The following is a 17,013-nucleotide window of genomic DNA, read 5'->3' on the forward strand; positions in this document are numbered from 1 at the left end:
AGACACGATTGAGGGATACAGCAGAATAAGGAGCCCTGGTCTCCACCTATATGTACACAAATAAATATATTGCCCACATATTTCACCCATACATAAACATGCACAACACAAAAAGAATTAAATTTAAGCTAAAGTATTTGATATACAGAGCATAAAAGTATCTTTTAGAGTTATCACTGTTCAGATCTTGTCATTGTTAATACTGGAATGCACCTATACATGAATGAGTACCTACTACAAAACAGGCGTATGTTAGAACCACTTCAAAATCTACAGGAAGTTCTTTCTTTGTTTAGTGCCAAAATTCATGGAACAGGTATTTGGTTTTTTGTTTGGATAGTTTTTTCAAGACAGGGTTTCTCTATGTAGCCCTGGTTGTCCTTGAACTGAATATGTAGTCCAGGCTGACCTGGAACTCAAGATCCCCCTTCTTCTGCCTCCCAAGTGCTGGGATCAAAGGTGTGTGCCACTGTGCCTATTTTTATGAAATAATTTTTAAGAGACCCAATTCTGAAGGTCAAATCAATTTTTAAAATTAAATATCTTAATGTATAATTTAAAGATACAATAATTTGATGGATATTAAAGACTGATACTAGGAAACTATTAAAAGTGTTTGGTTTTCTTTTTCTTTTTTTTCGGAGCTGGGGACTGAACACAGGGCCTTGCGCTTGCTAGGCAAGCGCTCTACCACTGAGCTAAATCCCCAACCCCAGTGTTTGGTTTTCATAATTATGCTATTATTGTCTATAAGAAACACCAGTCATTATATGTACAGTAGAAACACTGCCAGGACGTTTGAGGTAGGATTCCTTGGTATTATGTAGCATGTTGTCTTAGGGTATCTATTGCTGTAAAGAAATACCATGGCTAATCTTACAAAAGAATACATTTAATTGGAGATGGCTTACAGATTCAGAAGTTTAGAGCATTATCATCATAGCAGGGAACATGGCAGCATGGGGGGGGGGCAGCCATGGTGCTAGAGAGGTTGCTAAGAGTTGTACATCTACATTGGCAGGCAACAGGAAGAGAGTGACCCTCTGCCTGGCTTGAGCTATTGAAACCTCAAAGCCTCAGTGACATCTTTACTCCAACAAGGCAGCACCTATTCCATCAAGGCCAAATCTCCCAATAATGCCATTCCCTATGGGCATATGGGTGCCATTTTCTTTCAGACGCCCACACATAATGCTTTGAAAAATGGAAATATTTTATATTTAGAAGAGCAAGTGCCATAAAATCTTATGGTAAAGCATGGACAAGAACTGCCAGAAAGAAACAACTTGGATTCAATACATTTTTTATTTTTATTTTTGATCTTTGAAGTTTTAAAAGCATTTTACTGTTGCTAGCTTTTTCCTTACCCCAAATTTAGTTATGCAGACCTCCATGGGGTTGTGATCAGCAACTGAAGAATCTAGTTCTGTTGTTCTGTACTGTACTGAACCATAATTGCTTTTCAGAACTATTATAACAAACTCAGTTGCCTAAAGGAAATGATTGAGCTGTGTGATTTTCAGATTTTTTTATCAGCACACAGAAAAAAATAGATTTATTTAGACTCTTCATTTTGGATTTTTACTCTAAGGAAAACCAGGTCTACTGTATTGGGTTTGTGGCTAGCATTATGAAAGCAGGAGCAGGCAGCCTATTTTTAAATTCTGGTCTGGATTTTGCTCTAGTTTCCCGTTGTAACCTTAGCTAAAAGAATTCAGTAAAAACTACACACCACTATGCCATCCTCGTTTTCTTCTTCAGACAAGTCTGCCATCTTTATACATCTCCTTTAACAACGTCTCAGTATAAAGTGGTGATAGATTCTTTGCCGAAATATACCATGATCCATTGGTTCAATTTCCTGTGTACTCCTTATTTTAATGTGAAACTCATGAACACAGCCCCACCCCATTCATTTACATTTTGTCATTTTCATCAATCAAATATCTCAATGGAATTTTGCATCATTCTCTCTTCACCGCATACTCGAGCTTTACTAAGTCACATCTCCAAAGTTTTCCAAATTCATGGTCAAGAAGTAATAAAAATAACCTCTCTCTTCTGGTTCTAGTTTTCAAATAGACCTTTTAATTACCTTTACATACTTCAGAGAAATACATTTAAGGAAGAAAGACTAGTGGTTTTGCCTCTGGATTTTGCAGGTTTTTGTCCAAGCTTGGCAGAATCTTGGTTTGTCTGTGGTTCTGCCATGGGAGCAGACAGAAATTACATAAAGGCACAAAAGTCACAATATTTTCAAAGTCTTTGGCCAAGATGACCCACTTTACACGATATGTTCCACTTTCTACAGTTCTATTCTTTTCCTCTAATTCTTTTGAAAATTTTAATTTGTCGATAGACTAAACCATTAAGTCAGAATCTTCAGTCTAACTCTCTCTGGATGTGCATTAACTGTCACATCTTTACATCTTATTTACTAAAATCCAAAGTGGCCCACACCTCAGTGTTTAACAATCTAGGTTAAATATCATTGGTTGCTCTCAGTCCTGTATCTGGATGCAATTGCTGTCATGCTTTCTGAACATACTGAGGGAAGGATTGACTCTAGGCTTCTTGTAGCTTCTGACATTTGGGTTTACGAGATAACTGCATTCTATACATGATGGTCTTCCTGTGTATTCATCTGTCTCCAAATTTGTTGGTTTCCTGAAGAGATACATCATATGTAGTTCAGTAACCACTCTATTATATTATTTTCCTGTCTTCAAAATTTTTGTGTTGTGGCTGGAGAAATGGCTTAACAGTTTACAGGTACTTTCAAGAATGGGGTTCATTTTCCAGCACGTGCTTGTTGACTTGCGTTAACCCATATCTCCAGCTTAAGGAGAATCAGACATGTCTTCTGACCTCTGAGGGACCCTGCACATATGTGCTTCATAATGTGTGTTTGTGCACATGCATACACATAGGCATACATACATATAAATACATTTTGAGAGGAATTTCAATTGCTATGATCCTGTTTCCAGATTAGATCACACTCTAAAATACAGAGATTACGATTTCCACTTAAAGTAGATTTTTACATATTTTTCTTAACATAAACCATATTTTAAATATTTTGGAAGTATATTAGAAATGGCTTCATTAAGTCATGCTGGCTGGAATGTATAGCCCCAATGAATTAGTTTTTGTATTATAAAATTCATTATAAGTATATCTCACACTTACAGTAAGTTCAATCATTTGAATATTTGTTATATTTATTTACATCATCTGGTTGTTGTCTGAAAGTTTGCAAGCAGTGAACATTTTATGATAAACACTGTATTTTAAATTTTGATCCTTTCCCAGAATTGCAGTATATAGTAGTATAGTATACCAATTGTATTGTGGGGAAGAAGCAGCTAGTAGTTAGCCACAGTCTTCATAGCATGCACAATATTGTATGTTCTCAGCACTTCTTTTCTCCTTTTTAGATTCTATGTTTCCTATTCTTACATTCAATCATATCTGTAAAATATCCTTTTATTGATATGGAATGTTCAATGTTATGTTATAAAATAAGCTTTCCTTTAGATTATTGATACAAGAGGCCAAAGCTAGTATTACCAAGCATTTTAAAGTTGATCCGGCTAAAGTTTCGAGACCCCATATGTACAAAATGCCAAGCAACCAGAGCTTCCAGGGACTAAGCCACTACCTAAAGACTATACATGGACTGACCCTGGACTCTGACCTCATAGGTAGCAATGAATATCCTAGTAAGAGCACCAGTGGAAGGGGAAGCCCTGGGTCCTGCTAAGACTGAACCCCCAGTGAACTAGACTGTTGGGGGGAGGGGGACAATGGGGGGAGGGTGGGGAGGGGAACACCGATAAGAAAGGGGAGGGGGGAGGGGGATGTTTGCCCGGAAACTGGGAAAGGGAATAACACTCGAAATGTATATAAGAAATACTCAAGTTAATAATAATAAAAAAAAAAACAAAAAACTTGTAATAGTTTTAGTTTATAACTGCTTTATCAGGGTATATTTACCTCATATGTAGAGAAGCATTTGTGCTGCTTATTTTTTTCTATATATCTTGTAACAACATAAAACAAGAGTTGGTCTGATTATTTTACTACTGTTGTATGAAACAGAGAGAGAGAGAGAGAGAGAGAGAGAGAGAGAGAGAGAGTGAAATTCCATGAAAAATGGGCCATTAAAAATCACACAGATGTTCTACAGTAGCAGATATGTTGCTTTTCCTTAGTAAATAAATTTAAAGCTTAACCCTTATCAGTAATGCTGCCCAGTATGTGTACCTCTGTGATATACTCGTGTGTTGTTGCTGGATTACAGCAGTGTCATCTAGGAGTTCTGTATGGTATTATCCCTCATATTTTGGGATCTGTGCGTAATTGAGTTATGAACTACTCGGACAGGAGTAGTAATTGATGCTTTGTGAAGGAGGAAATGCCGTGTAAATCAGGGTGACCCCTGAAGTAATAAAGGCAGAACTAAGCCAAAGACTTATTTGGAGAGAAGTATCGAAATGTATAGTGATTTCAAAAATAGATTACTCCAAGGAAATACAAAGTTGACCAATGTTTTTCCCCTCTCCTCCTTGTCGTTTTTTTATCTGGTATGTATTGAGAGAAAGGAGAGGGCCCAAAGCCAATGTGACAAAACTACACAAGCTCTACCAGTAATCTGGGACTTAAGTTCTATAGTCAGCAAGAGGTTGAATACTACTAGGATTGAGGATAACAAGTAGTTTAAAATAGTTGGCATTATTACAAATAAAATGATCAGTATTTCAATTTTCTCTTTTTTCTTTTTTCATTTCAGCTACAAGAAAATCAAGATGAAATTGAAAATATGATGAACTCTATTTTTAAGGGTATATTTGTTCATAGATACCGGTAAGGTATTTTAATCATTTAGAATTTTTAAACCTAAAGAGCTGTTGCTTATGTATAGCATAGTTTATATAGCTGTAAACTCTATTTACTTATTTATAGCATAGTTTATATAGCTGTCAAACTCTATTTAGTTTTACCTTTTGGGGGAGGGGGTAGCTTTGTCTATAAATACTAATTAATATTTGGAGGAAATTTTGCCATCGGTGTTACTGAAACACCCTTTTTAACTCAACATTTATCACTATTGGAGATACTCTATGTACTTATGTTCTCATTGATATAAAATGAATTTATATGATCATAAAATTATTAATATAGCCTAGTAATAAACTATTGAGTATCATGACATTTGATACATTTTAGTGTCCTACCTTTTCTTCTATGATAGTATCTTGCATGGTCAGAGTATCAACTTGTCTTTGTTAAAATACCAGAGCAAAGATGGGAGGAATAAAGGACCAAAGAGTTACCCATATAGTAGAAAATGTGTTGGTTGAGATGATCCTTTAAGCAAGGAAGACAAAACTAAAGAAATACATTACAATAAATTGATATAGCATATATATGTAGTTCTCTTAGTTATATGCAATATATGAAACAAACTCAGAAGATAAAAGTATCATTTTCAAAAACTTGACTCATGATTGAACAATGAAATGCTTAATATGTGTATAATGCTGCGTGAAAATTTCACAGAATATTAACTCACTAGAAAAGACCCATGGAAATAGAGGTAGGTAGTATGGACTTCTATATACCATGACTTTCTTAAGCTACAGTATTAAAATCCAACATTGACATTTATTTTAGAAATCTTAATTTAAAACCTGAACTTAAGCCTGCATATCTGACTTTTATCCAAGACCCACATGGTAAAGGACAACCAGCATCCACAAGTTAATCTCTGTCTTCCTAGGGATAACAACCTCTTCCCCAAATGGTATAAAACATAGAAAAAAATTTTTTATTCACTTCACATCCCACTCAGTGCCCTCTTCCCACTCACCCCCTCCCACGATTCGTCACCAGTCCCCCCTACCCTTTTCCTCTTGAATGGGTGGGGGACCTCCCTGGGCATCCCCCCATCCTGGCACATCTAGTCTCTGAAAGGCTATGCTCATCCCCTTGAGGTCAGACAAGGCAGCCCAGCCAAAAGAACCTATTCCACATACAGGCAACAGTTTTGGGATAGCCCCCACCCAGTTGTTCAGGACCCACATGGAGACCAAGCTGCACTTCTGATACATAGGTGTGGGGAGGCCTAGATCTAGCCCATGTATGTTCTTTGGTTTTTCATTCAGACTCTAAGAGCCCCAAGGGTTCAGGTTAGTTGACTCTGTTGGTCTTCCTGTGGAGTTCCTATTTCCTTATTCTTCTGCAATTCTTTCCCCTATTCTTCAGTAGTCCACAGGCTGCATCCACTGTTTGGCTGTGGGTGTCTGCATCTGTTTGAGTCAGCCACTGGGTGGAGCCTCTCAGAGGACATCCTTGCTAGAACCCTGTCTACACGCATTAATGCCAGGGATTGGTGCTTGCCCATGGGGTCGGTCTTAAGTTGGGCTGGTTATTGGTTGACAGTTCTCACTCTCTGCTCCATCCCCCATGTCTGCATTTCTTATAGATAGGATAAATAAGTTTGGGTCGAAGGTTTTGTGGATGGGTTGGTGTCCCTTTCACTCCACTGGGGTTCCTGCCTGGCTACAGGAGGTGGTCTCTTCAAGTTCTATATCCCCAGTGCTGTGAGTCACAGCTAAATTCTCCCCCAAAACCCATTTAAAACTTCTCAGAAGAAACTATTAAAGATACAGGTATAAGCAAGAATTTTTCTGTACATGACATTACAGCAGAGAAATCCCAGCAGGGTAAAAACGATATTTAAAATCTTTAGACATAAATGAAAAAGATGCTAACCAATAAATACACTAATATAATGAGCAAACAATTCTTAAAACTAGTAACCTAAAATGATTTTTAAAGTTTTCAGAATTCTTATCAATTAAGGAACTACAAATTGCAGCTAGTTTGGGATTTTACCTCATCCTCAAGTCAAAATGAGTTAATGATGAAGAGAAGAGAATAACAAATGCTTGCAAGGATGTTGTAAATGAGAAATTTTATTCACTGCTGATGGGAAGGTAAACTAGTACAGTCATTATAGAAACCACCATAGAGGTGTCTCTCAAAAAATAAAAAGAGGAAAGATGGATGGACTGACGGATGGATGGACAGAAAGAAAAGAGGAAAAGGCAAAAAGAAAAAAGTTTAAAATAGATCTGCTATATGACCCACTTTTATCATTCCTCTTCATATAGCTTTTTTTTTTTAATTATAAAGACATCATTTAATTGGGGCTGACTTACAGGTTCAGAGGTATAGTCCATTATTATTCTGACAAGAAACATTGCAGAATCCAGGCAGACATGGTGCTGGAGGAGTTGAGAGTTCTACATCTTGTTCTGAAGGGAAAAAATTGAGCTCTTACTTCCAGGAATCTTGGAGGAGGGTCTCAAAGCCCAACCTCACAGTGACACACTTACTCCAACAAGGCCATACCCACTCCAACAAGGCCATACCTCTTAATATTGCCACTCGCTGGGCCAAGCATATTAAAACCACCACAGTGTTAAACATAGTATTAGGAACTAGATCCCCCCCCCCTACTACCCCAACCCCACCAAACAGACATTAAGATAAATTTTAAGTTGTTTAATCAGACTTACTCCATTTTAATATTTGGAGAATTTTTATTTCCCTTTAATAACCCTTCTAACACTTCCTATATATTCTCTAATAAGAATACTTTTATTCCTTTGTTGAACTTGGCAGGTAGGCAGTTTTTACCTATTCATAAAATTACTATCTCTTTTGAGCTGGCCATAATCCTGTTTACATCTATCTGTGATTATGAACTTCCAAAGGCAGAGGCTGGGCCTGCAATGTTGTATAACCATGTTGTTCTCATGCATCCCATGATAATGACAAAAATGTGAAGCCTTGATATTAAAATTTAATGGATAATAAGATATATATACTACCTTTCTTATATAATGCTATGCTTATTTTTTAGGAAACATGGTATAGACAATGAGTCTGGCCTTTTGAAATCCTTATTTTCTTGTATCTTATTGGAAATTTGTGTCTCTTGCAAGGAGAGCTACATACTGTAAATGGTGGTCAACAGCCTCTTTTGTGGTGCTGGTTTTTTGTTTTTGTTTTTTGACCACATCTTCTTTAGCTTTCATCTGCACCACAGAATCCATGCATTGTGTTTCAACTTAATCATTTTCCTTAAAGGTAATCCCAGAAGATAAACCTTCTACCCTCTCATAGTTAGAAAGTAGAGGCCATGAGTGATTTCTGCAGGTTTCATCTTGTATCTCTTAAATGATAAATTGATCCAAATATACTTCTGATTAGACATAAGCAAGGACCTCAAACGCTGCAATAAGTGAACTGATATACCATCATGCTTCTGATTTATACAGAGTCAAAGTTTTGACAATGCTCTGTGTTTACCACCTTTTTTTTTTTTTTTCGGTCCAATGATGTGAATGGAAAATTGGCAGAGCAGGGTTTGGGGATTTAGCTCAGTGGTAGAGCGCTTGCCTAGGAAGCGCAAGGCCCTGGGTTCGGTACCCAGCTCCAAAAAAAAAAACCTAAAAAAAAATTGGCAGAGCAAAGCTGTAAATTCCAGTCCTCTAACTTTTGGCCAAGAGCCTAAAGTTATTAATGAATGATAAATAAAATGCACCAAATATTTCATTTAGCTTTTCGAATCTGTATGCTATCACAGTCATGTCCATGTTCTTTGGCGCATTATACACAATATCAAGGACATGGAAGGAACCTTGATGTGTAGGTCTAGATGAATGGATAATGCAGTTGTCATATCTATGTAACCAGCCAATGGACCTTTATCAACCTATCAAAAAAGTAGTCATGAGATTTGCAGGAAAATGGACATAGCTGAAAAACATTCAGCAAAGCAGTCCAAACCTAGACTCTCAAAAGTTGCCTGTTGTTTCTCATATGTAAATCATTTTGTATAATATATACACATACACATGCATACATACAAACACATACATACATGCATGCATACATAGATACCCTAAATGGGAGGGAAGAATCTGTGGGTATAGTTTGTGAAACTAGGAAGGAAAAGATTTAAGGAGGAGAAAATGGGCATCTGGGAACTTGAAAGCAGAGAACAGGTTATATGTAAATCCCACTCTGTTGTAAAGGAAGAAATCATCTGACTGATGTGTAGGTGGGTGTGTTTTACAAACATAATGTTAACATCTATGTTCTTCAGAGACATTTGTGTGTGTTTAACTTTTTTTTTTTTAAATACATTTGTAGTTTGGAGTGTTCCTCTTCCTGATTTTTCTTTGGAGTGATTAAAGTTTTTTAAATCAAGGCAACTTTTTTCATTTTTATCTACATAAGGCCAACTTTGTAAAATAATGAATTTTAATTATGTTCTTTAGTCATTTTAAACTTGTCTGTTTCCATTCTGATTATTCTACACACACCACTCTTTCTGTCACTTTCATTAGGTCATTTGTTTAATTCTAATTTTTTTCTATATTTGTTGTGTGCTGTTTTATGTAATTATTTAAAAACAGTCCACTCTAAAGCTGGCTATGTGCTAGTACAGTCTCTACTCCCCCTTTGGGAGCCACAAGCAATGGTCTTCCAGGTTCCTGTGGTTAGCTTGTTGCTGAACTGCTCATACTCCCAAGCCATCTGTCCCCTGTGGCTAGCATGCCAACTGACTACTGCTGGCTCTAAACCCCTATCCCCATAAAAATGAAAAATTCAGAGGTTTGTAATTTACCAGCCAGATATATTTAAAACTCAATTGATACTGATGTAAGCTGCACACCTAGATTGGACAAGTGTACCCCACATTATTCTATTGCCCTTCTGTCATATCTCTAGCTACCTGTGGCTATTTTAGACCACATGGATTTTGTTCATCATCTTCCCCCATCTTCTGTCTGTCCCTTCTCCATCTCTCTGTCTTCCTCTATGAAACTTTCAGCTCCACCTTCTTTTTCCACTGCTGAGCCAGCATTCCAGCCCAAAACCCAACTTCTTTCATTGGTTTGGGGGATAGGGGTGATATGTTTTTAAATTCTCAGTTTATATCTTCTCAGAGTTTTGTTTGTTTGTATCAACATTGGTTTGGGAACATCCTCCCTCTCTCCCTCCCTCCCTCCCTCCCTCCCTCCCTCCCTCCCTCCCTCCCTCCCTCCCTCCCTCCCTCCCTCCCTTCCTTCCTTCCTTCCTTCCTTCCTTCCTTCCTTCCTTTTAACTTTTGTTCTTTTTGTTTGAAGCCTGGTTTCAATCTCAACCCAGGGTAGTCACTGACTTGGCAGAATCCTCCCGCCTTAGCCAGTCAGGTATTGAAATTACCATGACCAACCTAAGCAGCTTTATGTTTTTATTCATTCTGTAAGATACTTGTAAATTTTCCTACATAATTTTTATTACTGTTAAAATTTCTTCTGTTCTCTTTTCTATATTACTCTAGGTTTTTAAGTATTGTTTCTGTTTCTATATTTTTTTAACTTTCTTTTTACTTCCCCATTCACTGTTTGAAACTATATATTTTCGTGGTTTTATACTTTAAAATTCGTCTTGTTATTTAATTTCCCATTGTTAACAAGGTGTGACACATGCTATGAGTTCACTTGATGTTTCTTGTTTTCTTTTTTTCTCTGACTTGTTTTATGACTTACCATATGTTTTATTTGATAGCTGAAGAGATAAGAATATATATTGGATGGATGCGTCAGAAATGTTTTGCCAATCTTTGGTCTTCTTGGCCTTTGTTGTCTCTTGCTTAGGGATGTGTATTATCTCCATGATGTACGCGATACGTCATGGTCTTCAGCTATTATTACATCAGTTTCTACTTTGACTTTAAACAGTGTTCATTTTGTGTGATTGTGCAATTACATATTGTAGTATTGGTTATGCAGACACTTTTTCCCTTACTGAATTGATCACTTTATTATTGGTAGGTGAACATCTTTCATTATTATTTTTAGTTCATTATTTGTTTAGTCTGATCACAGTACAGCTACTATTAATTAGTTATACCTTCTATTGTCATGATATGTTGCTTTCTATTCTTTACATTCAGTTTTTGTGATTTTACTTCTTTAGGGTTTGTTTTTCATACTTATTATATTTTTGAGGAGTCTTAGTTTGCTTAGTACATTCAGCTAGTCTTGTCTTTAACTTGGAAGTTTAATCAATTTTTATTTAAGGTGGCTATTAGATTGTTTTGCATTGTATTTGTTTTCTTTCCTTTTAAAAAAAATTCTTTCTTTTATTCCTGTCTCGTCTTCTGATAATATTGATAATATTTCCTTTTCATTTTCATGTATCACCTCTATTCTACCTTTTTAGGTTTTTTTTTTCTTTTTTTTTTTTTTTCTTCTTCTTTTCAGAGCTGGGGACCGAACCCAGGGCCTTGCGCTTGCTAGGCAAGTGCTCTACCACTGAGCTAAATCCCCAACCCCGAGATTTTCTAATACCATGTGTGATGGTTTGTATATGCTCGGCCCAGGGAATGACACTTTTAGAAGGTATGGCCCTGTTGGAATAGGTGTTGGAATGGGTGTGGGCTTTAAGATCCCAGGCAAGCACTCTACCGCTGAGCTAAATCCCCAACCCCTTTTTAGATTTATAATACTTTTCTTTTTCACTCATCACCTCTTTTCTAAGTTTTTAGGTTCATATGTTTTCATGATAGTAATTATGATTTTTATTTCCCCTGTCAGGGAACACTTCACTTTTTGGTTTCATAGCCAATCTAGTAGAGTTTTTTTTTTTATTTTGCAATATTTGCAAGCTTTGGTTATCTTTTATTTCTAAATGATAGCTTTATTAAAAATATAGGTGTTGATGAGCACCTGATGGCTTGCTTACTGACTGTTAGGAACTTTAAGTTCATCGTTTTCTTTTTTGATTATATATGACCTTTCTGAGAGGTCCTCAAGTTTATTAGTATCCTACACTCACTTCGTGATTTTTGTCTTGATGCTTTTAGAGGGTTTTTTTGTTGTTGTTGAATATTCATTTCTTTTTTTTTTAAATTTAGAGAATACTTTATTAGTTTTTGTAATCAAACCCACGTAGATAAGACCTTACATATTTAATACAGTGTGTTACCCCTGTACAAATGGAAAAAACTTAAGTTCAACATTTCTAGACCAATATGGCTGTTAATTTCTGTACAGTGCCAACTCAACACAGTAAACGGGGATACTTTTTTCCAAAGTTGACAGCACAGCTAAAGTTTCCAAAAATTCAAATTATATATCTGTATATATATATTCATATTTATATAAAAAGACCAATAATAGCAGTGTGTTATGCATCAACAGCAGCAACAGCTTTTCCAGGTTCTGCAGTCATCTGAACAAAACTGTAGAGACATCCAGCACACTCCATTAAAAAAAAAAAAAAAAAAGTAAAAAAACAAAACCCGAGAAAACAGCACAGTTCTGTTACTCTTGTGGTACCTGGCACCATTTTTTTTTTTTAAATTAGCTTCTCAATCATCATCTGGAAAGAAAACATTCTGAGCAACATCATTAAAAACAGCTCTGATAAAGCACGGTCACTACTACGTGTCATAAAGCAGGTACAAGCTATTTTACATCCACAGAGGTATGATACAGTACTGTCCTACATCTATAATACTAGAGGATACAATTTAAAAGGCATTATTTGAGACTTGATTCTACTTTTCCAGCAGAGGGCCCAAAGGATGGTGTGACACAGCTTAGTAAAGAAACATACTCTAGACAGGATTTCCTTTCACTAGTGGCACAGTTCTAAGGATTCATTCTCTCCATGAATGTCAGCTAAAACCGTTATTAAAAAAATGAAATATCCCTAAAACAAAACCGTATAACCACCGGATTCACATGAAGATGACCTAGTGGAGACAAGCTGGACCTCACCTTACCAACAAGCTATCAAATCTGTTATGTTTAAACAGTGAGACCTCCAAGGAAGGAGATGCCAAGTAGTACTTCAAAGCTTCGGACCACAATCAAACACAGCATCCTTTTCAACAGAAGCAGAAGCTCATCTGAATATGCTCAAGGATGCTGACATCAACATTTAATCATCTCCTCACTCATCCAGGAAGAAGGGGAGATCAGTTACTACTGTACTTTATTGTGTTCAACCAAATCACCGTGTTACAAAAATAGCAAGCTGCCATAATAAAAAATAAGGCTCCTCTATCCAGCACCAGATAGCATCATTTTACTTTCAAGCCTAGAAATTGCACACTTGTATATAAACCAACCGAAGATGAGGATTGAGAGTTCATCTTGGTGGATTTTTGCTTTGATGAATATGAAGTGTCCTTCCTTATCTTTTTTGATGACTTTTAATTGAAAATTGATTTTATTTGATATTAGAATGGCTACTCCAGCTTGCTTCTTCTGACCCTTTGCTTGGAAAGTTGTTTTCCAGCCTTTCACTCTGAGGTAGTGTCTGTCTTTGTCTCTGAGGTGTGTTTCCTGTAGGCAGCAGAATGCAGGGTCCTCATTGCGTATCCAGTTTGTTAATCTATGTCTTTTTATTGGGGAGTTGAGGCCATGGATGTTGAGAGATATTAAGGAATAGTGATTATTGCTTCCTGTTATATTCATATTTGGATGTGAGGTTATGTTTGTGTGCTTTTCTTCTCTTTGTTTTGTTGCCAAGACGATTAGTTTCTTGCTTCTTCTAGGGTATAGCTTGCCTCCTTATGTTGGGCTTTACCCTTTATTATCCTTTGTAGTGCTGGATTTGTAGAAAGATATTGTGTAAATTTGGTTTTGTCATGGAATATCTTGGTTTCTCCATCTATGTTAATTGAGAGTTTTGCAGGATACTGTAACCTGGGCTGAAATTTGTGTTCTCTTAGGGTCTGTATGACATCTGTCCAGGATCTTCTGGCCTTCATAGTTTCTGGCGAAAAGTCTGGTGTGATTCTGATAGGTCTGCCTTTATATGTTACTTGACCTTTTTCCCTTACTGCTTTTAATATTCTTTCTTTATTTTGTGCGTTTGGTGTTTTGACTATTATGTGACGGGAGGTGTTTCTTTTCTGGTCCAATCTATTTGGAGTTCGGTAGGCTTCTTGTATGCCTATGGGTATCTCTTTTTTTAGGTTAGGGAAGTTTTCTTCTATGATTTTGTTGAAGATATTTACTGGTCCTTTGACCTGGGAATCTTCACTCTCTTCTATACCTATTATCCTTTGGTTTGATCTTCTCATTGAGTCCTGGATTTCCTGTATGTTTTGGACCAGTAGCTTTTTCTGCTTTACATTATCTTTGACAGTTGAGTCAGTGATTTCTATGGAATCTTCTGCTCCCGAGATTCTGTCTTCCATCTCTTGTATTCTGTTGGTGAAGCTTGTATCTACAGCTCCTTGTCTTTTCTTTTGATTTTCTATGTCCAGGGTTGTTTCCATGTGTTCTTTCTTGATTGCTTCTATTTCCATTTTTAATTCCTTCAACTGTTTGATTGTGTTTTCTTGGAATTCTTTCACGATTTTTGTGTCTCCTCTCTATGGGTTTCTACTTGTTTATTTATGTTTTCCTGGAATTCTTTCAGGCATTTTTGCGATTCCTCTCTGTAGGCTTCTACTTGTTCTCTAAGGGAGTTCTCCACGTCTTTCTGGAAGTCCTCCAGCATCATGATCAAATACGATTTTGAAACTAGATCTTGCTTTTCTGGTGTGTTTGGATATTCCATGTTTATTTTGGTGGGAGAATTGGGCTCCGATGATGCCATGTAGTCTTGGTTTCTGTTGCTTGGGTTCCTGCGCTTGCCTCTCGCCATCAGATTATCTCTAGTGTTACTTTGTTCTGCTATTTCTGACCGTGGCTAGACTGTCCTATAAGCCTGTGTGTCAGGAGTGCTGTAGACCTGTTTTCCTGTTTTCTTTCAGCCAGTTATGGGGACAGAGTGTTCTGCTTTCGGGCGTGTAGTTTTTCCTCTCTACAGGTCTTCAGCTGTTCCTGTGGGCCTGTGTCTTGAGTTCACCAGGCAGGTTTCTTGCAGGGGAAAAGTTGGTCCTACCTGTGGTTCCAAGGCTCAAGTTTGCTCGTGGGGTACTGCCGAAGTCCTCTCCGCGGCGGCAGCAACCGGGAAGATCTGCGCCGCTCTTTCCGGGAGCCTCCGTGCACCAGGGTTCCAGATGGCGTTTGGTGTTTTCCTCTGGCGTCTGGACGTGCACAGAGTGCAGTCTCTTCTGGTTTCCCAGGCGTGTACGCCTCTCTGAAGGTTCAGCTCTCCCTCCCACGGGATTTGGGTGCAGAGAACTGTTTATCCGGTGTGTTTCCTTCAGGTTCCGGCGGTGTCTCAGGCGCAGGGGTCCTGCCGCTCCTGGGTCCTCCCCTAAGGGAACCCAGAGGCCTTATACAGTTGCCTCTTGGGCCAGGGATGTGGGCAGGGGTGGGCAGTGTTGGTGATCTCCTCCGCTCTGCAGCCTCAGGAGTGCCCACCTGACCAGGCGGTGAGGTCGCTCTCCCACGGGGTTTGGGAGCAGGGAGCTGCTGCGGGCCGGGATCCGCGGGTGCCATTTGTCGATTCTTGATCTTAGAGCATAAGCCATTGGTGTTTTGTTCAGGAAATTCTTTCCAGTGCCCACGTGTTTGAGATGCTGCCCTAGATTTTCTTCTATTAGTTTGAGTGTGTCTGGTTTGATATGGAGGTCCTTGATCCACTTGGACTTAAGCTTTGTACAGGGTGATAAGCATGGATCGATTTGCATTATTCTACATGTTGACCTCCAGTTGAACCAGCACCATTTGCTGAAAATGCTATCTTTTTTCCATTGAATAGTTTTGGCTCCTTTGTCAAAAATCAAGTGACCATAGGTGTGTGGGTTCATTTCTGGGTCTTCAATTCTGTTCCATTGGTCTATCTGTCTCTGTACCAATACCGTGCAGTTTTAATCACTATTGCTCTGTAATACTGCTTGAGTTCAGGGATAGTGATTGCCCCTGAAGTCCTTTTATTGTTGAGAATAGTTTTAGCTATCCTGGGTTTTTTATTATTCCAGATGAATTTGCAAATTGCTCTGTCTAACTCTTTGAAGAATTGGATTGGTATTTTGATGGGGATAGCATTGAATCTGTAGATCGCTTTTGGTAAAATGGCCATTTTTATTATATTAATCCTGCCAATCCATGAGCATGGGAGATCTTTCCATCTTCTGAGGTCTTCTTCAATTTCTTTCTTCAGAGTCTTGAAGTTCTTATTGTACAGATCTTTTACTTGCTTGGTTAAAGTCACACTGAGGTACTTTTTATTGTTTGGGTCTATTATGAAGGGTGTCGTTTCTCTAATTTCTTTCTCGGCTTGTTTTTCTTTTGTGTAGAGGAAGGCTACCAATTTATTTGAGTTAATTGTATACCCAGCCACTTTGCTGAAGTTGTTTATCAGCTTTAGTATAGTTCTCTGGTGGAACTTTTGGGATCACTTAAATATACTATCATATCATCTGCAAATAGTGATATTTTGACTTCTTTACCAATCTGTATCCCCTTGATTTCCTTTTGTAGTTTGATTGCTCTGGCTAGAACTTTAAGAACTATATTGAATAAGTAGGGAGAGAGTGGGCAGCCTTGTTTAGTCCCTGATTTTAGTGGGATTGCTTCAAGTTTCTCTCCATTTAGTTTAATGTTAGCAACTGGTTTGCTGTATATGGCTTTTACTATGTTTAGGTATGGGCCTTGAATTCCTATTCTTTCCAGGACTTTTATCATGAAGGGGTGTTGAATTTTGTCAAATGCTTTCTCAGCATCTAATGAAATGATCATGTGGTTTTGTTCTTTCAGTTTGTTTATATAATGGATCACGTTTATGGTTTTCCGTATATTAAACCATCCCTGCATAACTGGGATGAAGCCTACTTGATCATGGTGGATGATTGTTTTGATGTGCTCTTGGATTCGGTTTGCCAGAATTTTGTTGAGTGTTTTTGCGTCCATATTCATAAGGGAAATTGGTCTGAAGTTCTCTTTCTTTGTTGGGTCTTTGTGTGGTTTAGGTATAAGAGTAATTGTGGCTTCATAGAAGGAATTCGGTAGTGCTCCATCTGTTTCAATTTTG

General features: G+C 37.7%; 1 protein-coding gene across 6 annotated transcripts in view; it reads left to right on the forward strand.

The window, feature by feature from the left end:
- Positions 1-17,013, forward strand: part of Stag1 (STAG1 cohesin complex component) — a 383,606-nt gene that overhangs the window by 192,598 nt on the left and 173,995 nt on the right. For all 6 annotated transcript variants that reach the window (XM_087562318.1, XM_087562317.1, NM_001433817.1 and 3 more), the window contains one exon: positions 4,796-4,869. In XM_087562318.1, the coding sequence (XP_087418444.1) occupies positions 4,796-4,869 (74 nt within the window). The remainder of the gene's footprint in view (positions 1-4,795; positions 4,870-17,013) is intronic.

Source organism: Rattus norvegicus, chromosome 8 (assembly GCF_021556685.1).
Source record: "Rattus norvegicus strain SHRSP/BbbUtx chromosome 8, alternate assembly SHRSP_T2T, whole genome shotgun sequence".
Lineage (NCBI taxonomy): Eukaryota > Metazoa > Chordata > Mammalia > Rodentia > Muridae > Rattus > Rattus norvegicus.